General features: G+C 42.3%; 1 protein-coding gene across 1 annotated transcript; it reads left to right on the top strand.

Moving 5' to 3' along the window:
* Window positions 1-17751: 17751 nt before the first annotated feature.
* On the top strand, window positions 17752-20288 carry LOC108411918 (chemokine-like receptor 1). Its single transcript, XM_017683719.2, has 2 exons — window positions 17752-17819; window positions 18439-20288. Exon 2 carries the CDS (start codon window positions 18453-18455, stop codon window positions 19458-19460), a length of 1008 nt encoding a protein of 335 aa, XP_017539208.2. The 5' UTR covers window positions 17752-17819; window positions 18439-18452; the 3' UTR covers window positions 19461-20288.
* The last annotated feature ends 2592 nt before the right edge of the window (window positions 20289-22880 follow it).

Genomic DNA, 22880 nt, shown 5'->3' with positions numbered 1-22880 from the left:
GAAATACATTCTTTCAATATGCAATTTAAAAAGCTTCATTCTCCAAAATAATTTTGCTTCTGAACATCATTGTGGTACTTATATGGTACTCATCATGTTTTGACAAGCTCCTCACATTTTAATAAGAGCAAAAACATCAAAAATAATTTTCCTGCTGAGGAAGAGAGAACGGACAGGTATTCTATGCGGGTCTAAGCTGGTTAACGCTGGTTTATGCAGGTCTTATGCTGGACTAGCTGATCACCCATAACGGTCATGCTGGTTGACAAGCATACCAGCAGCCAAAACATCACATATCACTGCTGTCGGATCAAAATCTCATATCTCCAACATGGTGACTTTACAGAAGAAGGAAAAGTCAATGGAACCAGACATCCAAGTCATTTTGGGCTGTTTCTGTTGGTCTGTCCATCAAGAAATTTGCAAAATGGAGATACAAGGTTTTGTTCCGACAACAGCGATATGCTAGTTTTGATGGTGATTAACTTCCACTGCTTTTGGCCACTATATCAGCATCCAAAATGCAGCTGGTTTTGCTGGTCCATGCTGCTTTTTTCTAGTGGGGCTTAATGATGTTAGATAAAAATGAATAGCTATTTAGGCACCACCTTAGGCAAGACCTGCTTGCTCTCCTGTATCCCTGAGTATTTAACACTACCACCATTGTAATCATTTACCTAAGTTAGATTTGTCCTTGGACACACAATAATTCATTGTAAATAATATCAATAATAAAACAATAAATGATAAAACATATGACTCATGCAAACTGCACAGCACCTTCTACTGCATTTATGCTATTTTACTCAAATAAGCCATACATTTTTTGATAAAAGTATGTGACTGGTGGGCTTTAATGGCACAATGCCACAAAGCATGAACTATAAATCAGTAGTGATGCATATAATAATTTACATCAGGGTTTCCCAACATTTTGCAGCTTGCAACCCACATATAGGACCACAATAGCTTTCATGCCCCACATGAAGATTTTTCCAATCAGGGCCCAGTTTTCCAAAAGCTTCTCAGTGTTGAGATTATCTTAAGTGGTAGAGACACTGTTTAATCTAGGGGAGCACAACTCCGGTCCTGGAGGGCTGGTGTCCAGCAGTTTGGAGGTCTCCACTCTCAAATATATCCACTAAACCTGGCAATTAAGAGACAAGTGGAATCACATGTAGTGGAGCAGGTAAATCACCAAACTGTGCTGGACACTGGCCCTCCAGGATGGGAGTTGTAATCTGATGCTTGCTCTACCATTTAAAAATGTTCTTTGAGCTAAGATGTTTTTGGGAAAACCAGGCCTGATGTTTTTTTTTTCTGACTCTTCTAAAGAGATGGCTGAACATGTTTGGCAGCCAGTGCTGGATGTCAGGCTGAAAAGTGAAAAGTTGCAAATGGACTTCTGGCTCAGTTTAATAGTTTTATTTACACATTTGCTCTTTTTAGCCTCCAAGTGACAGCAAACTGTTGAGTTTCAAAGCTGTATGCAATAAGACCTCTGAGGGAACGGCAAGAAACAGGAAAGGCTGAGTTAAAGCCACAGGACAGGTTTTATTTTATTATATTTTTTATTTTATTCCTGTTGTCTTTCTATCATCTCTCACCAGTCTGCCCATTCTCCTCTGACCTCTCACATCAACAAGGCATTTTCGTCCACACAACTGACCGCTCACTGGATATTTTCTCTTTTTCGGACCGTTCTCTGTAAACCCTAGAGATGGTTGTGTGTGAAAATCCCAGTAGATCACCAGTTTCTGAAATACTCAGACCAGCCCGTTTGGCACCAACAACCACGCCACGTTCAAAGTCCCTTAAATCCCCTTTCTCCCCCGTTCTGATGCTCGGTCTGCACTTCAGCAAGTTGTCTTGACCACCTCTTCATGCCTAAATGCATGCGTTGCAGCCATGTGATCAGCTGATTACCTATTTGTGTTAACAAGCAATTGAACAGGTGTACCTACTAAAGTGGCCATTATATATATATATATATATATATATATATATATATATATATATATATATATATATATATATATATATATATATATATATATATATATAAATAAAATATAATGATATTTGATAAAATGGCCAATCATACATTGCATGATATCAGATCATTGCATGAATTAGGTAGGGAGGAAAAATAATAAACTTAATACATTTATTAAAAGAACCGACTGAGACTATAATTGATACTTCCTTGTTTGGGAAGATTGGGAGTGGACATCAGAAAATGTAGCCCAGCAGCAGCCTGGACAATGTATTTAATATGAAAATGTGCATCCTAACCATACACGTCTACACATACTCAAACATTTCAGTCTTCAGTTTTCTAACAAAATGTATAATGACAATGTACTTTGTAACTTTTCATATAACAGTTATTTTAACAAGCTTGCCTCTCTCTCTCTCTCAGCTTTCAGTCTCTGTTCTTTTCTTTTTGTGCCTCCAGTTCTCCTCTATCTCGCTTGCTTTTAGTTTCTCTTTTAGCCCTTGTCTTGCCCTTTTTCTTCTTCTTTCCTCCCCCTTCTCAGCTCCCATATGTCATCGCTGCACCCTTTCTGCTTCCTCTCACTGTAACTCATGTCTTCCATCCCTCTCACCAGCTGCTGAAAGTTCTTGTTAGGGTGGTGAAGGTTCTGCATACTACACTGCTCAATAAAATAAAGGGAACACTTAAACAACACAATATGACTCCAAGTAAATCAAACTTCTGTGAAATCAAACTGTCCACTTAGGAAGCAACACTGATTGACAATCAATTTCACAGCTGTTGTGCAAATGGAATAGACAACAGGTGGAAATTATTGGCAATTAGCAAGACACACTCAATAAAGGAGTGGTTCTGCAGGTGGGACCACAGACCACTTCTCAGTACCTTTCTGCTTTCTGGCTGATGTTTTGGTCACTTTGGAATGTTGGTGGTGCTTTCACACTCGTGGTAGCATGAGACGAACTCTACAACCCACACAAGTGGCTCAGGTAGTGCAGCTCATCCAGGATGGCACATCAATGCAAGCTGTGGCAAGAAGGTTTGCTGTGTCTGTCAGCGTAGTGTCCAGAGGCTGGAGGTGCTATCAGGAAACAGGCCAGTACACCAGGAGACATGGAGGAGGCCGTAGGAGGGCAACAACCTAGCAGCAGGACCGCTACCTCTGCCTTTGTGTAAGGAGGAACAGGAGGAGCACCGCCAGAGCCCTGCAAAATGACCTCCAGTAGGCCACAAATGTGCATGTGTCTGCACAAACGGTTAGAAACCGACTCCATGAGGATGGTATGAGGGCCCGACGTCCACAGATGGGGGTTGTGCTCACAGCCCAACACCGTGCAGGATGCTTGGCATTTGCCAGAGAACACCAGGATTGACAAATTTGCCACTGGTGCCCTGTGCTCTTCACAGGGCACCAGTGAAAGCAGGTTCACACTGAGCACATGTGACAGACGTGACAGAGTCTAGAGACGCCATGGAGAGCGATCTGCTGCCTGCAACATCCTTCAGCATGACCGGTTTGGCAGTGGGTCAGTAATGGTGTGGGGTGGCATTTCTTAGGAGGGCTGCACAGCCCTCCATGTACTCGCCAGAGGTAGCCTGACTGCCATTAGGTACCGAGATGAGATCCTCAGACCCCTTGTGAGACCATATGCTGGTGCGGTTGGCCCTGGGTTCCTCCTACTGCAGGACAGTGCTAGACCTCATGTGGCTGGAGTGTGTCGGCAGTTCCTGCAAGATGAAGGCTTTGAAGCTATGGACTGGCCCGCCCGTTCCCCAGACCAGAATCCGATTGAGCACATCTGGGACATCATGTCTCGCTCCATCCACCAACGCTACGTTGCACCACAGACTGTCCAGGAGTTGGCGGATGCTTTAGTCCAGGTCTGGGAGACCATCCGCCACCTCATCAGGAGCATGCCCAGGCGTTGTAGGCAGGTCATACAGGCACGTGGAAGCCACACACAATACTGAGCCTCATTTTGACTTGTTTTTATGGACATTACATCAACGTTGGATCAGCCTGTCGTGTGTTTTTCCACTTTAATTTTATGTGTGACTCCAAATCCAGGCCTCCATTGGTTAATACATTTGGTTTCCATTGATTTTTGTGTGATTTTGTTGTCAGCACATTCAACTTTGTACAGAACAAAGTATTCAATGAGAATATTTCATTCATTCAGATCTAGGATGTGTTATTTGAGTGTTCCTTTTATTTTTTTGAGCAGTGTATTTCCAGGATATGTGAACGACACTCCTACAACATTTATCAACACAAATCTTCAAAAAAGAAAAATAATGGACATGATACTTATAACATTTTGCTTGTAATCTTAACCACAGATTTGACCAACGTATTTTAGTTTGTTGTCCCACTTCATGGGGCCACTGCTCCAACATAAAGACTCTACAACCTACAATCAGCTCTCATTGGTCACTTTGTTAGGTGCATCTACCTTATATCTGCATTCCCTGTCCATTTTATAAGCTCCACTTACCATATAGGTGCACTTTGTAGTTCTTCAATTACAGACTGTAGTCCATCTGTTTCTCTGCATACAGTGTTGACTCCCTTTCACCCTGTTTTTCAATAGTTAGGAGCTCTAGAGGACCCTCATAGAGCAGGTACTTTCGTACAGGTAATTTGGGTGGTGGATCATTCTCAGCACTGCAGTGACATTGACATGGTGATTGTGTGGTGTGTGTTGTGCTGGTATGAGTGGATCAAAAACACAGCAGTGCTGCTGGAGCTTTTAAACACCTCAGTGTCACTGCTGGACTGAGAACCAAAATGCTTGTTGCATTTGTAGTTAAAAGCAAAATAACTTATTTGTCATGTTGGATTTAATGTCCTCTACAGCAGGTGTATTTAATTAAAAGTCCCAACTAGAGAAAATTTCCTCAAGCTAAGGTCCAGAATATCATAATGTCTAACTTGCATCATGATTCAGTGCCACATGCTGTTTATTGAAGTAGCCTAGTAGTTATATCAACATCTTATGTAGTCAACAGAATGTCAAATTTAAAAGCAATTCAGTGATATTTCAACAACATTTATTGTGAGTTTTCTCTGTTTAGAGCACGGCATGTGAAATAATCTGGCTCACTTTCTCGGACCACAGACCACCCATTAGTGACCTCTGCTCTACAGAGAACAAACTCAAATATGACATTCTTCTGCATGTTTTAATGCTTTATTTGCTTTGTTTTACTTATTGGCAAAACATACAGAATAAAATGGGCACCAACAACCATGCCATGTTCAAAGCCACTTAAATCCCCTTTCTTCCCCATTCTGATGCTTGGTCTGCACTTCAGCAAGTTGTCTTGAGCAGCTCTACATGCCTAAATGCATTGAGTTGTGGCCATGTGATTGACTGATTAGCTATTTGTGTTAACAAGCAATTGAACAATTCTTATTCAGTTCTTCAAACACAGATAATAAGATATATTTAAAAACACTGGCTACTAATTTAGGAAATTAACACAAAGTATTCACAGACATTAATGTTTAAGTCTACATATTGTCGTGTGTTGGAATCTCCAAAATGAGAACTTTTCAGGACAAAAAACACATCCCTCAAGGAATATTTATTGACTTTACAAAGTTTCTGCATAATTGAAACATTAAGATGGGAACAAACACTGCTTTCAAATCAAACTTACTGAGTTAGAATTGTTCTCGGTAGTGTTGGTAAGAAATAGACATCGGAAGAGTTTAATGCCTCTTTTATGATTATTGTAGTATAATATTTTGGCCTAAACATTCTGGATTGGTGAGTTTCAAAATGTATTGCAATATTCAAGATCAGAATAAACTCTTTTTTAGAACTAAATCCTATCACTCCTTGTATATACATCATTTTTATTCCACCATAGTGATTGTCTACTATGTGGCCAAAAGTTTAAGCACACCTTTTTTGCCACCATGGTACAAATACACTAGCAACACCTTAGCAACCACATGGGTTATCATAGCAACCTCTGTGTAACACCCTTGGAACCAACTGGTAAATCATAGAGACCACCTAGCAACATCCTAGCAATCCTCTGAGATACCATAGCAGCCTCCTAGCAACCACCAGAGACACCACAACAACCAAACAGCAGTGCATTAGCAACCACATGGAACACAATGGCAACCACCTGGCCGCACTTTATCAACCACCAGAGAGAGCATAGCAACCACATTGCAGTACTTCAACAATCACCTGAAACACAGTTGCAACCCCTTGGCAACACTCTACAACCACCTTACATACAACTGCCCAGCAACATTTTAACAACCAGGTGGAGTACCATAGCAACTGCATAGCAGCACCATAGTGACTTCTTAGAATACCAGAGCCACCACCTATTATCCACTTGAGGTATCATAGCAACCACCTGTAAAACCATAGGAACCACTAGCAGCAACTGATCAACCACCTAGAATACCACATATATTAACTAGTTACAGTTGGGGAAAAAAGTATTTAGTCAGTCACTAATTGTGCAAGTTCTCCCACTTAAAAAGATGAGAGAGGCCTGTAATTGACATCATAGGTAGACCTCAACTATGAGAGACAAAATGAGGAAAAAAAATTCAGAAAATCACATTGTCTGATTTTTAAAGAATTTATTTGCAAATAATGGTGGAAAATAAGTATTTGGTCACCTACAAACAAGCAAAATTTCTGGCTGTCACAGACCTGTAACAACTTCTGAAGACCAAAGAGTTGTCGAAGGACACCAGAAACAAGATTGTAGACCTGCACCAGGCTGGGAAGACTAAATCTGCAATAGGCAAGCAGCTTGGTGTGAAGAAATCTACTGTGGGAGCAATAATCAGAAAATGGAAGACTTACAAGACCACTGCTAATCACCCTCGATCAGGGGCTCCACGCAAGATCTCAGCCCGTGGGGTCAAAATGATCACAAGAACGGTGAGCAGAAATCCCAGAACCACACGGGGGGACCTAGTGAATGACCTGCAGAAAGCTGGGATCAACATTACAAAGGCTACTGTCAGTAACACACTACGCCGCCAGAGACTCAAATCTTGCAGTGCCAGACGGGCACTTCAAACTTCAGATGAGCGTGTCTCAAGTTTGCAAGAGAGCATTTGGATGTTCCGGAAGAGTATTGGGAGAATGTCATTTGGTCAGATGAAACCAAAGAAGAACTGTTTGGTACAAACACAACTCGTCGTGTTTGGAGGAGAGTGAATGCTGAGTTGCATCCAAAGAACACCATACCAACTGTGAAGCATGGGGGTGGCAACATCTGTTGGGGCTGTTTCTCTGCAAAGGGCCCAAGATGACTTGTCCGTGTACATGAAAGAATGAATGGGGCCATGAATTGTGAGATGTTGAGTGCAAACCTTCTTCCATCGGCAAGGGCATTGAAGATGAAACGTGGCTGGGTCTTTCAGCATGACAATGATACCAAGCACACTGCCAGGGCAACAAAGGAGTGGCTAGAAGCATTTCAAGGTCCTGGAGTGGCCTAGCCAGTCTCCAGATCTCAACCCCATAGAAAACCTTTGGAGGGAGTTGAAAGTCCGTGTTGCCCCAAAACATCACTGCTCTGCATGGAGGAATGGGCCAACATACCAGCAGCGGTGTGTGCCAACCTTGTAAAGACTTACAGAAAACATCTGTCATTGCCAACAAAGGATATATAACAAAGTATTGATATGAACTTTTGTTATTGACCAAATACTTATTTTCCACCATTATTTACAAATAAATTCTTTAAAAATCAGACAATGTGATTTTCTAAATTTTTTTTCCTCAAAATTTTGTCTCTCATAGTTGAGGTCTACCTATGATGTCAATTACAGGCCTCTCTCATCTTTTTAAGTGGGAGAACTTGCACAATTGGTGACTGACTAAATACTTTTTTTCCCCCACTGTATACCCAAGCAACCACCTGGAATAGCATGGCAACCACTGAGCAAACAATTAATCTCTGGAAATAAACCATTTAGCATTGAATAACCAAAAAACACTGCACAAACACAACATAAACAACCCACAACCCCCAACAACCCATGTTTTGTCGAGTGAGCATAAAGCTCATTATTTAGTTTTGATCAATTATTGTTTTTTATTTTACTTAAACCAAAGTACTATAGTTTTTAATTTGTTGCTGTTTATGCTGGTTCTATGCAAGAACATCTAACTTTCTCAGCATAGTGGTGTGTGGTTTTAGCTTATTTAGCTTTTTTTTTCGAGTTCTTAATCATTACAGAGAGAAAGAGAAAATGTCTGTGAAATTTTCCTGATGGACAAAATTTGTCTCCCATCATAAGCAACAAAACCCTCAGCTCTGCAGCTCTGAAATTATAGGTAGAATTTGACAGGTTAGTCATTTTAATTGAAACATAAACCTTGCTTTGCTTTGCCAATACCCAACTAGAGTAGTGGACTTTAGCATACTTAATCAACCATGTATACCCAAAGCTTTCAGAATATACAGAACACAATCAGACTTCAACAGTCCTTTATATTGTGCTTCAATATTAGTGACATAGACATACACTGGATGATACTAGTTGACATCACATTCTCAGTTCATCTCAGCTGAAATTGACTTCAACTGATTTTAACAGTATGCCAAATTTCAATCTTTAGTGCAGTAATGCTATAAAATTCACATGATATACCTTATACAGGGTTTATGCACTTTTTAAACAGCGGAACTGCATGATTTTCCATGTTATAAAATGAAATTCTGGTCCCACTTTATATTAAGTCTCTCTAATAACTGTGTAGTTAGACATGAACAACATGTGCAACAACACTGTAACTACTGACAATTTAGTCAATGTTACAGATAGATTAGAGAAGTAAAGCCTATGTAATTACATATGTGTATCTTCAACATGGGAACTTTCCTGTAGTACAGTGCTAAAGTTACACTTTAAAGTAAGTGGACAGTTCATGTGTAATTGATATGTAGATACTGTGTAATAGTGGAGGGGTAATATAGACATTGCTTTGGGGGAAATGCAACACATTTAATGCATAATGTCATAAAGTTATAGTTTAATATAAGTGGACGTCTGCTGTTCTGTCACATATACATAAAGAATGGTTTAAAGTTGAAACAGTGTCACAGCACTAGCAACATAAATGCCAGCAAAATGTTAGGAAACTCTGGCAGATCCGTGTGTAAGCAATGTCTTAATGTAAGTTATTACATATTTCTTTTACTGCTGGAAAAGACAAGAAAACCTCCAGTCTGATTACTGTATTCAGTTTTCTCTGCTTTTCTTGAGGTGGGTTTGCACATATTACTGCATAGATAATGTGGCTTAAACACTAACTTACTAAGATAATAACTTACTGTCGTGTCATTAAAACACTGCATGAGTCCAACTGTAGAAGTTTAACGTGTTTTTATTTTACAGCATTACCGCACACTCCCGTTTTCTCTCTCCGTCTCTGTCCCTTTCCCCGTGGCTCCCCCTCTCGTCATTCCCCTACTGACAGTTCCTACCTCTCCATATTCAATCACACCACATCTCCCCTTTTTAGAATCGATGGGTAGACTGTCATCGATACCACAGAACCTTAGGGGATTATTCTGCCCCTGTGGCTGGAAGGTCTGCTCCTACCTGGAACATTCTCGCACACAACAGACACACAACTATTTAACATTACACTCATAATAAAACTGTGCTGCCCGTAACATTACAACTTAGAGACTGACATTTCCAATAGTGCAAAAATAAAAAAAACACAAAATTGCATAATACAATAACAAAACTCCTTTTTTTCACATTTGTCAAACTCTTTGCTAAAGAAAAGTTATAAGTTTAACTTGGCAGGTTTCACTACAGCTCTCCCAGACCTGGTTCTGAGAGCAGGAGTAGATAGTGGTTCAGGAACGTTCTGCTGTGGTGCTGCTACTGCAGGTTGTAATGTTGGAGGCCATTCAGGAGTGCCTCCCAGCATGCCCGCAGCTGTTCCACCGCTGATCTGCTCCGGAGAAGGCTGCATGGCAATAAGATGATGACGGTTTCGCCTCATGACCCCGTGAGGACCCTCCACCAGATAGGAGCGGGGTGTGGTGTGGCTCCCAATAACAGCTCCAGTTGCCTTCTGGTCGGTGATCCACACGTCTTGTCCAGGAACAAGCTTGTGAAGGTTTCGTGCACGATGTTGCTGATTATAACGCTGTGCATCTTTCGCCTTCCTCTCCCTTTCTTTCAGCATTACTTTGTCTTTATCAGGAATAGAAGGAACTAGCAATGCCGGAAGAATAGGCACAGTGGTACGAATCCTCCTTCCCATAAGAAGTTGAGCTGGACTGTACCCATTTTGTAGCGGGGTAGCCCTATATGCAAGTAGAGCAAGATAAGGATCGTCTGATTTCTTTAAGAGACCCTTTACAGTCTGTACTGCTCGTTCAGCTTCAGCATTTCCCTGGGGGTATTTCGGACTACTGGTCACATGACAGAATCCATAGGATGCTGCAAATTCAGCAAAAGCTGCTCCAAAAAACTGTGGCCCATTATCAGTGACTAGTGTCTCACAGATACAGTGACGTGCAAAAATTGACTTCAGGTGGTGGATCACATCATTAGACCTTGTGGGGGTCAGCAGAGCGATCTCCACATACCTTGACATGTAGTCTACCACTAACAGGTAGGTTTTACTCCCTAGCATGAACAAATCTGCTCCACATTTCTGCCATGGTTTGCCCGAATATGGTGTAGAGATCAATGGCTCCCTGTGGTTCTGTCTCTCCTGGCAGCATGCTCGACATGAGAACCAATTCATTCAGCTGCTGGCTCAGCCCTGGCCACCACACAGACTGTCGCGCCCGCTCTCTGCACTTAACCACACCTTGATGTCCTTCATGCAGCTTGGCGAGAACGTCATTTCTCATTGTTGAGGGTATAACAAGTCTTTGTCCCATTAGCAGAAGACCATCTTGTACTGTGAGAAGAGCTCTTTCAGCCCAGTAGAACTTGAGTGCAGGTTCTTTGACGCCCCCTACTGGCCAACCTTCTGAACACAACTGCATCACACGTGCACACACACTGTCCCTCTGCAGTTGATCTTTCAACTCCTCCAGATAGGCAGTACTCACAGGCAGGTTCTCCATTACCATGTCTATATAGATGTTAGTGTCTTCAAACAGCTCTTTGTCAGCAGGTGTTACTCCTCTTTTGACTGGCGCCTGTGACAACGTATCTGCTGTCCACAGACACTTCCCTGATACATGAGATATGGAATAGGAATAGCGCATCAAACACATTCTGAAGCGTTGAATTCGAGGAGGTAGAGCATGTAGTGCTTGAGACCCCAGGAGACTCAGGAGAGGCTTGTGATCTGTCTCCAGCTGGAAATGTTTCCCAATCAGGAAGTTGCGAAACCTCTCGCAGGCCCAGGTCAGTCCCAATGCCTCCTTTTCCACTTGTACATATCTCTGCTCTGTTGGTGTGAGCGACCATGACATATAGGCTATTGGCCTCCACTCCTTGTCCCAATTTTGGAGTAGCACTCCTCCCAGCCCACACGCCGACGCATCTGCAGAGACTTTACACTCTCTATTAGGATCGTACATGGCTAGCACAGGTGGTGATGTAAGTGCATTCTTCAAATCTAGAAAGGCATTAGCCTGATTGATGCCCCACATCCAGCAGTTTTTCTTTGACAGGAGATCACGCAGGGGTTTATCCCTCTCAGCCAGCTGCGTTATAAACTTGCCTAGTTGGTTCACCATTCCTAGAAAGGATCTTAATTTGCTCACTGTCGTTGGCTCCTGCATCTTCCTTACAGCCTCTGTCTTACCTGGGTCTGGGCTGATGCCATTGGCAGAGACCACATGACCTAAGAAGCTCACCTCAGACTTTGACAGGTCACATTTTCCAATGTTCACGATGATGCCTGCCTTCTGAATTTTCTTCAGTGCAGCATGCAGGCGAGTGTCATGCTCCTCTTGTGTGCGACCCCACACGAGCACATCGTCTATATGGCAAACCATGCCCTCAAGTCCCTCTGTGACCTCCGTCACCATTCTATTCTGAAAATGTTCTGGGGCTGAGGCAATGCCAAAGGGCAGACGTTTGAAATAATATCGTCCAAATGGCGTGATGAAAGTTGTCAGTTTCGCTGAATCTTTAGACAGGGGAATTTGCCAAAACCCCATATTTGCATCCAGCTTACTAAAAATGCTGGCTCCAGCCAGCATACCCAGTGTTTCCTCCACTGATGGCAGGATGAATTTTTCTCAACACACTGACTCATTCAGTTTGGTGAGATCAACGCATATGCGCACGCCACCACTTTTCTTAGGCACTACTACGATGCCAGCACACCAGTCTGTTGGCTCTTCAATTCTGCATATTACCCCGAGATCTTCCATGCAGGACAGTTCTTGTTTGACTTTGTCCATAAGTGGCAATGGGATTCTCCTTGGTGTTTTTAGTGAGAATGGTTAAGTCCACTGCATAGTTTTAGGTATGTTTGCTTTAGTGTCTCCACAGTGACACTATCTAGTCGTGCCACAAGCCCTAGTCTACAGCTCGCAGATCTTCCTAGTAAGGCAGTGTGCAGATGTCGAACTATATATGAATCCTCCATCACCTCTTTCTCACCTCTCCTCAGCAGCAGCCTGGTGATGCCCACAACATCTAGAGGATTCCTCCCTGGTCCCAGGAGTGGCTTTGAGGCTTTATGGAGCCTAGGTGGTTTGCCTTTAAATACATTTAGGAACACTGTGTGTGGCAAGACCGTGACGTCAGCACCTGTGTCAATCTTAAACATCACTCTGGTGTCATGGATGTTTATGTCAACCATCCAGGCATCGCTCTTTGACGTGATGCTACCGAGGAAAATAGCATCCTCTTCTCCGACTTCATGCACCGACTTTGGCGCCCTGCACATACAACTGTAATGTCCCTTTCTGCCACATGCGTGACATTTCACCTCCCTTGCAGGACAATCATTTTTAGAATGTGGTAGAGAACTGCCACATTTGTGACACTGAGACGGTGAATGGTTTCTTTTGCTGTTCTGGGCACTGTGTGGCTTGTTTGCATACTGGGGTTTGTTTTTAACAGGCTTGCTGTTCTTGAGCACTCTGACTCTATCCACAGACTTAGCATTACTTGCCTGTTCTCTGGTGTCACCTCTCAGAGAAGCTTGCTGCTTTTTCACCTCTTCACTTTGACGAGCCATTCTAACTGCTTTATCCAGTGTAAGCTCTGCATCTAGCTGCATGTGTTCTGACAGTCCCTTATCCAGCAGTCCAACCACGAGTCTGTCTCGGATTAACTCATCGTGAAGTACACCATAGTTGCAATGTTCCGCTAACGCATATAAAGCAGTAACAAACGAATCTACCAACTCTCCCTCACTCTGTTTGCGCATATTAAACTTTGCATGCTCATAGATTATGTTTTTCTTAACTACGAAGAAGCGTTGAATGCCGTCACGTACCCCTTTGTATGTGCCTCGTTCAGCAGCTGTTAGGGTTAGCCCGCGCAATATGTCGTCCGCCTCGTCACCCATGCAGTATATCAAAGTATTAACTTGATTCTCTTCAGAGCTCGCATTCAGGTTACTTGCCAGGCGAAATCTTTCAAATCTTCGGATCCATTTGTCCCACTCTTGTGGCTTAGAAAATTTGAAGGACTCCGGTGGCTGGATGTTAAACACACAGCAACTCTCTGCGCACCTGCTGCTACCTGCTGCTGTCGGCTCCCGCCGCTAACGTCTTCTCTTTGGCTCATTCTGTCCTTCTCTCTCTCCTTCAGCGAGTGTACAAAAATCCACAACAACGGGCTTCAACTCTCCACGCTAACTACAGGACTTCTGACACCATGTTGTGTCATTAAAACACTGCGTGAGTCCAACTGTAGAAGTTTAATGTGTTTTTATTAACAGCATTACTGCACACTCCCGTTTTCTCTCTCCATCTCTGTCCCTTTCCCCGTGGCTCCCCCTCTCGTCATTCCCCTACTGACAGTTCCTACCTCTCCATATTCAATCACACCACACTTACTAAGTTGGTTCCAACCAAACACTATGAACAGCACCAGCTTTGTAGGCTCACTTGTAGAATAGAGCACTGCTTTTCATTCAGTCTAACTACCGGATTAAACCAAGTATGAAGGTAATGAAAATTAAATGACACATGAAATGAAAACCTTTGTATCTCTCTAAACCACACAGGTTTACTACACCGACAAATTCAAAATGTATTTTTGTTTTAAAGGAGCTATGGAATATCTGAAATTCTGGTTGAGGACCATGCCTGAAACTGTTTCTTCTTCCATTCTAATGCTCTATAAACCTTCACTTCTGCCTACCATTTCCCATGGTTAGATTTTCATAATCAGACTCCACGGTCCAGTCAACATCCAACTGAAATCCATGAAATCACTATTTATTAAATTGTTCTTTTAGCAATGAAAACAGTTTATAGTTTGCCTTTCCCAGATGTGGTAGTAGTAGTAGAATTTATGTGATGTTTAAAAACACATACAACCCCAATTCCAATAGGTTGTGGAAAACAAATAAAAACAGAATACAATGATTTGCAAATCCTTTTCAAATTATATTCAATTGACTACAAAGACAAAATATGTAAAGTTCAAACAGATAAACTTTATTGTTTTTTGCAAAATTTCACTCATTTTGAATTTGATGCCTGCAACACGTTCCAAAGAAGTTGGGACAGGGGCAACAAAAGACTGGGAAAGTTGAGGAATGCTCAAAAAACACCTGTTTGGAACATTCCATAGGTGAACAGGTTAATTGGAAACATGACTGGTGTCATGATTGGGTATAAAGGGAGCATCCCTGAAAGGCTCAGTCGTTCACTAGCAAGGATGGAGCGAGGTTCACCACTTTGTGAACAACTACCTGAGCAAACAGTTTAAGAACAACGTTTCTCAACATGCAACTGCAAGGAGTCCATAATATCAGAGAATCCAGAGAATCTGGAGAAATCTCTGCAAGTAAGCGGCAAGGCAGAAAACCAACATTGAATGCCCGTGACCTTCAATCCCTCAGGCGGCACTGCATTAAAAATCAACATCATTCTGTAACGGATATTACCACATGGGCTCGGGAACACTTCAGAAAACCACTGTCAGTGAACACAGTTCATCGCTCCATCTATAAGTGCCATGCAAAGCAAAAGCCATATATCAACAACACCCAGAAACTCCGCTGGCTTCTCTGGGCCTGAGCTCATCTGAGATGCACTGATGCAAAGTGGAAAAGTGTCCTGTGGTCTGACGAGTCCACATTTTAAATTGTTTTTGGAAATCATGGACGTCGTGTCCTCCGGGCCAAAGAGGAAAAGGACTGTCCAGATTGTTAGCAGCGCAAAGTTCAAAAGCCAGCATCTTTGATGGTATGGGGGTGTGTTAGTGCCCATGGCATGGGTAACTTGCACTTCTGTGAAGGCACCATTAATGCTGAAAGGTACGTACAGGTTTTGGTGCAACATATGCTGCCACCCAAGCAACGTCTTTTTCAGGGACGTCTCTGCTTATTTCAGCAAGACAATGCCAAGCCACATTCTTGGCATTTTAATCCTTGAACCCGGTGGTGGACACCCCAGGTGAGAGGGTCCTACCGAGCATGGGCCTGTTGGACACCAGAGGCATCCGCCCGGAGTTCCTCGAGGCTCTGGATGTTGTGGGGCTGTCTTGGCTGACACACCTTTTCAAGATTGCGTGGATATCGGGGGCGGTGCCACTGGATTGGCAGACTGGAGTGGTGGTGCCTCTTTTTAAAAAAGGGGACTGGAGGGTGTGTTCCAACTACAGGGAATCACACTCCTCAGCCTCCCTGGTAAGGTCTATGCAGGGGTACTGGAGAAGAGAGTCTGGCTTATAGTCGAACCTCGGATCCAGGAGGAGCAGTGCAGGTTCCGCCCTGGTCGTGGAACACTGGACCAACTCTTCACCCTCTCCAGGATTCTGGAGGGTTCATGGGAGTTTGCCCTACCAGTCCACATGTGCTTTGTGGACCTGGAGAAGGCATTCGACTGTGTTCCCCGGGGTATTCTGTGGGAGGTGCTTCGGGAGTACTGGGTACAAAAGGCTCTTTGCTACGAGCCATTCAGGCCCTGTACAAACAAAGCTGGAGTTTGGTTCGCATAGCCGGCAGTAAGTCAGACTTGTTCCCAGTGAGAGTTGGACTCCGTCAGGGCTGCCCTTTGTCACCGATTCTATTAATACTTTTTATGGTATTTTATGGAATTTCTAGGTGCAGTCAGGGGATGGAAGGTGTCCGGTTTGGTGACCTCAGGGTCACATCGCTGATGTTTGCAGATGATGTGGTCCTATTGGGGACATCAGGCCGCGAACTTCAGCTTTCGCTGGGTCGGTTTGCAGCCAAATGTTAAGTGGCCGGGATGAGAATCAGTACCTCTAAATCCGAGACCATGGTTCTCAGGTGGGAAAGGGCGGAGAGCCCTCTCTGGGTCAGGGATAGGCTCTTGTCTGAAGTGGAGGAGTTCAATTATCTCGGGGTCTTGTTCACGAGTGATGGTACAAGGGAGCGGGAGATTGACAGGCAGATTGGTGCTGGGTCAGCAGTGATGCGGGCTCTTTACCGGTCTGTTGTGGTATAGAAAGAGCTGAGCCATAAGGCAAGGCTCTCGATTTACCGGTCGATCTATGTTACAACCCTCACCTATGGTCATGAGCTTTGGGTAATGACCGAAAGAATAAGATTGCGAATACAAGCGGCCAAAATTAGTTTCCTCCGCAGGGTGTCTGGACTCTCCCTTAGAGATAGGGTGAGAAGTTTGGTCATCCGGGAGGGACTCGGAGTAGAGCCGCTGCTTCTTCACGTCGAGAGGAGCCAGCTGAGGTGGTTCGGGCACCTGGATAGGATGCCTCCTGGACGTCATAGGCAAGTCCACATGGGAGGAGACCCCGGGGAAGACCCAGGACATGCTGGCGTGACTATATTGCCCAGCTGGCCTGGGAGCGCCTCGGAATCCCCCTTGGAGGGCTAGTGGAAGTGGCTGGCGAAAGCGAGGTCTGGGCCTCATTGCTTAGGATGCTGAGCCCGTGACCCGAACCCCAGAGAAGTAGAAGATAATGGATGGATGGATGGATGGATAGCTTAAAGCTCACTCATGAAATTGTCCCTTCTAGATTTTTATCTTGTTTTATTTTTAACTTTTATAGTTAATGTGCTACATGAATAAACTTGCCTTGTATATAACATCCAGTGTCCACAGCCCTTGACCTTCTGAGATGACTAATGAGAGCAGTGGTCTTGTACAAACACATCCAGAAAATGACCTTTTCTTCACTACAATAAATGAAGGTAAAACACAAACAAGACAGTATTACAGTGCTATTTGTTTTATACTCTTTACAGTTGCATTTCTAAGACATTTTAATGATTGTAGGAAGTATTTAAATTGCTGTAGTGGATACAATGTTGGAAAGCATTTCTATCGATTGGTGTTATGACGAATATCATATACCAAGGCTTATTATTCAGTAACCACATGGACTACAAAGCAATTTTGCTAAGTTGATTTTAGGTTCTAGAAGTAGAAGGTAAAATTATGGACCTCCTAGTGGGTCCTGGCCATTTAGAAGCTTAAGCTGGGGCAGGTTTATTGGCCCAGAGTCAAGTTTATCTACTCCTACAAAGCGTGTATCTAGCTTTGCGCTTGCTGAGGGTCATTGCTCACAGAAAGAGAGCTGTGTGGTTTTCAACATGTTTGATTCTTAGAAAAGATATTATGATAGGGAAGGCACTGAAAGTTATGCAACTTCCCTGATACAGAAAGTTTTTCCCACATCACCAGCTCTGCAGCTCTGAACTGAAGGAGCATTTGACAAGTAAGTCGTTTCCATTCAAATACAAACCAGATGTTCTTTATGTCAGTTCTATTTAACTTTTATTTATGTTAATTACTTGTGTATAAATGTGCTGTATGAATAGACTTGACTCACCTACATGATGCCTGATGGCCAATGAGAGCAGTGATTTTAGTGTACAAAATCTACCTCGTGTACTCAAACCTTTTAAAATATACAGAATAAAGATTGTTATTCCTGTCTATAAAGGAGATAAACTGGACAACATCAGCCTGTCTCTTTATCTCATCAGATCTGAATTTGATCTGGATTATTTAATTCAGATGTTTGAGTTCAGCTGTACAGATGCCAAATTTTGATGCATAGGACTGCAATAAGTTTCACATTATAGAAATAATAAGTGTATACGGCCTTATAAAAAGTTTGTGCGCCTCTTATCCAATGAGGTTTTGTTTATTTCCTAAGTGAACTGTGCATAACCTATGGTAGATTTTTTCCAATCCAAGTTAAACACTTCAAATAAATAAATATTTGCCAAAAAGTGAGTGACTAGTAGAGGACGTGGTAACTTCCAATTAAATGTTCATTTCTAATCAGTACTCAAGAGAAGCACAATTTTCTATTTTTGTTTGCTGCACAGAATCAAGAGCCACCATGAATTCAACCCCAGTGACACAGACAGATGTTGAAAATAAGAACAACACTACGAGTTCAACATCTTGCAGCAATGCAATGTGTATTTTTTATGTAGCAACTGAAATGATCATCTTCATCCTGGGTTTGGCTGGAAATGGTTTGGTGATCTGGATTGCAGGATTTAAGGTGAAGAAGTCAGTCGTCAGCACCTGGTACCTGAGCCTGGCAGTGGCTGACTTCATATTCTGCTCCACTCTGCCCTTCGTTGTGGTATATACAATCAGTAAAGACTGGACCTTTGGGGGATTCATGTGCAAGTTCAATTCCTTCATGATGTCGCTCAACATGTACAGCAGCATCTTCCTCCTCGTCATCATCAGTGTGGACCGCTGTGTGCTTGTTATGTTTCCTGTGTGGGCTCAGAACAAGCGCACCACAAGAAAGGCTTCAGTGACAGTCATCTTAGCTTGGATCATTGCAGCAACATTTAGTGCACCATCTGCTGCTTTTCGCGACATTCGTTATGATAATAACAGCCAGAAAACAATTTGTAGCAATAATATGGAACACTACGCTGCTATCATAGCCTGTCAATTTGTTTTTTTATTTATGGTCCCATTCGTGATCATTATCATTTGTTATATTTTCATCATTGGAAAGCTGAAGTCCAACCAGACAGTAAATTCCAAAAAGCCTGTTAAGATCATGACGGTGCTGATTGTCACTTTCTTGATCTGCTGGCTGCCATGTCAAACACTTTCTTTGATGGGATTATTCATGCCACCTAATTATCCTTTGGTCATTGCATATGTATTTAGTCTCATTCTTGCCCATGCCAACAGCTGTCTGAACCCATTTCTTTATGCATTCATGGGAAAAGACATTAAGGAGCACTGTTATGCTCTTTGGTCAAAAATTGAGAATTCATTCAAAGAGGAGGAGGATCAGAACACTGTCCAAGGAACAGATACCTCAAGCAGTTTACCCAGAGCAATCACCCTTTTCCAGTTTGTGCACCACAATTAATTCTTTTAAACAGAAAACATATGTTAGATTGCCATTGCATCAGCAATATGAAATATGAAAAATTTAAAAAATGAAAGAAAAAAAAAACCTTGCAAAAAACTTCATATTTTAACTCATGCAATTTTATGTAAGGGGCGTAGCTTAGCTTAGCTTAACATATAGCCTGCTCTATGTGGCTAAATTTGTGATCTATTGTAAAAGTTACATTTACCACTCATCACTTGAACATTCATTAAAAATATTTTTTCATTTTTCAGCACCAGAGTTCATCATTACACTTACGTTAAGAAAATTGCACTTCTGATATTAAATGCCGTATAATTTTAATTTCCATATGATCTAATTTTTAACAGGGTGACGACTAGGGGTGATATGATGTCTGGAACTCGTTACCTGTGTAATTGTCTTCATATATGCCGTTTCGTTTAACCCCAACCTTAGAGAGGAAAGCGAGGATTTCTTTATGTGGCCAAGTAAAGAACTTTCAAGTTTCAGCCTGACGAAGTTAGTTAATTTAGAGTAGCTAAAATTTTGTCAAAGTTTGACTGCACCCACTCCAGCCAGTGAGGCGAGGTAGTCCCACGGCACCAAGGATCAAGCCTTCCTCCGAGCATCACCCCCAACCTGCAGGCAGGTTGCCAACGGAGGGCCACCTCGTCGCCAGCTCCACTCTGTTAGGCCAAGGAGAAACCTCAGGCCGCAAGTCTTACTTCACGCCACACTCTGATCACCTCTGATCTGGTTTGTTTCTTTTCCTTTTTATTAATCAAAAGTTATCCAAGTGTAGTAACACATTTAGTCAATAAAATACCTTTTGGTTCAAGCATCCTCAGTGTGAGCGTGTGTCTCCATCCTGCTTTGATCTGTGGACAGAACTAAATCCAAGCCACTCTAACTTCTTTGAGTTTAAGCAATAAATCATATTCATAATCAGATTAAAATTGCAATAACCGCTACAGAGCTTTAAACACCAAGATCACCAATACTACTTCTGTCTTGCTTTGTTTTAACCTATTGTGTAATATAGTACAGCAAATTTAATTTGAAGTATAAACTGCAATAAAATACAGTTAATGGGATGCACAGCAAGGGATGCATATACTTTAACAACAAAGAAGCCATGGCCCGACTTAGTGATTTAAAGTTGGGCCAAAGAAATTTAGTCTCTTGTATTAATCCAGAGAAGCTTAACTTATTTTGCCTGTACATCTATCTGTATTACAATATACAATATAACAATAAACTTTCTTTGCTTCTTTTTCATTGGTCTAATTTTGTGCTTATTTGAACTCAACTCTGAGCCCATAAGACTGTTATCTGCAAATTTGTAAAAAATATGTAAAGAAAAGATTAACTGAGAGATACAAATCTTTTTTTCCTGGAAAGCAACATCTTCAAATTCCATTCATGGGAATAATGTGGATTTCTTGATTTAGTGAGCTATTTAGATGTTTCACTCACTCCAGTTTTAATATCTAGCCTTGCTGGCATTTCCTGAAGCAGTAACATATGCCATGTTACACACAATGACATCCCGTTTGGCCTTATAGAACAATGAGATGAATGTCTATGTAAACAAAGTATGTCAGGCTCTCACATTGTCTCAAGAGCTTCATCTAGAAAAAAAAATGAACATTCACATGCATATCATTACAATACTACCAAATGTTATACCAATCATTAGTATGGCAGTGTAGTAGCTTGTAGATGTGGATCCCCTATGCCTGCATAGGGCTAAAAGTTGGGCCTATGTTAATGAGCTAATGATACCCTCAAGTAATAAATAACTAACTTACATACGGAATGAAAGAAGTTAGTGTATGAACAAACTGTATTGTTAACCCATTCTTTATGCCCAGCAACCAAATTTGGTAGGATTAGAAAAATGCTGTAGAACTTGTTCTGATAGGTCTGTGACATTGGTGACAAGTGGTGACTACATGGGTAGTCATTGAGGGAAGACACTGGAGATTTCTTTGGCATGGGGGCAGTGGTTGTGGCCTTGAAACATGCTGGAACAGCTTTGTGAGATGTTGAAGATGTCTGAGAACATTCTCTAGCCTCTAGACTTCTTATTTATCTAATGTGTTGAAACAGGAAAAGACAAATGCATAGTGTGCAGGAAGTACTCTTTACTGACATTAAGGCCCTATAGCATATTAAGATAGGCTGATGAAAGATAGGGAAAAGACACAGCTTAGACCTCTGGGGCAAGCTCTGGGCCTTGGGGCCATAGCAATCTGCAAGTAGTAGTGGTGCTGTGGCTGTTGGGAGCAAGGAGGCGGACGCATGTGCTGAGGTAAGCGACGTTTATTTAGGGCAAATACAGAGTCATAGTCTAGACAGTCCAGGTCTAAACATCCAACACAGAGCAGGAGGGACAGACAATCCAGAATCAAACAAGCATGACCGAACATCCAAAAGGTCACAAACGACAAAGACCAACGACAACTAGTGGCAAACACAGGGCTTAAATAATCACAGGGTAAATGAGGAACAGGTGGGAACACAGGTGGAAACAATCAAGGGTGGAGTTACAAAACAAGGGGGCTGGACTAAAAAACCAAAACAAATGCACATGCAAGACCAGCAAGTAAACCCAAGCACATGGACAGGACAAAGGTAAATAAGCACATGAGGAGACTGGGAGGGGCCAATCGTGACAAGTGCCTTGGATGCAGCACAACTCACTCACAGCAGTACCTAGGAATAACTTGATAAACTGCTGAGGTGTCTTTACTCAAATTCACATTATTCTTTTAAATCTTGAAACCTGCCTTGTACAAATTTTCCATTCCACCCTAAGTAGTTCAGCAGTAGCAGACATCAGAATGTAACCACTGCATCATTTAAAGGAAATTCTGAAGTCACCTTTACCCTCGTATTTTCTGCCACTTTTCCAGTATAAAATAATAGCAAGTTATGGTGCAATAGCTAAGATGCAGGTAGCATAACTGAACACATTTGGGCAGTTTAGAACTAATGTTTGGAAAAGAAATGCAATGCGATCTCCTGCTGAAAAACTGACTCTGTGCCTAGTTCTTAGTAACTGGGCCTTTTTACACACTGCATTATTAACATGTGAGTAGGGGACTGGATCATGTTTTCACTTAAATACATGATATGACAAGTGACTCACCCCACGTGCTGATCAAACCAGCGATCTTCTGGACAGTATACAGAAATACTGAGTGGTGAGCCACTAATCTGATATGAGGTGCAGAACAGTCGATGGAAAGCAGGGACAGAGGAAAAACAAAGACTAAGTGATGGTCAACCAGTAACCCCAGGTAGTGAAGGTGAGTGCATTACCACTGAACTACTGAAGCAATGCTGGTGGGAAGCTCACAGAAAGATTGATAAACAAAAAGGACAAAAGCCAATTAAAGGAAGTGCCAGGACAGCGTCTTTAATCAAAAA

This window comes from Pygocentrus nattereri, chromosome 20 (assembly GCF_015220715.1).
Source record: "Pygocentrus nattereri isolate fPygNat1 chromosome 20, fPygNat1.pri, whole genome shotgun sequence".
NCBI classification, from domain to species: Eukaryota; Metazoa; Chordata; class Actinopteri; order Characiformes; family Serrasalmidae; genus Pygocentrus; species Pygocentrus nattereri.
The sequence above is the reverse complement of the archived record's forward strand: the minus strand, read 5'-3'. Positions and strand labels throughout refer to the sequence as shown.

Excerpts from the sequence above, each read along its gene's own strand:
- LOC108411918 (XM_017683719.2), top strand. The coding sequence starts at position 18,453 with ATGAATTCAACCCCAGTGACACAGACAGATGTTGAAAATAAGAACAAC.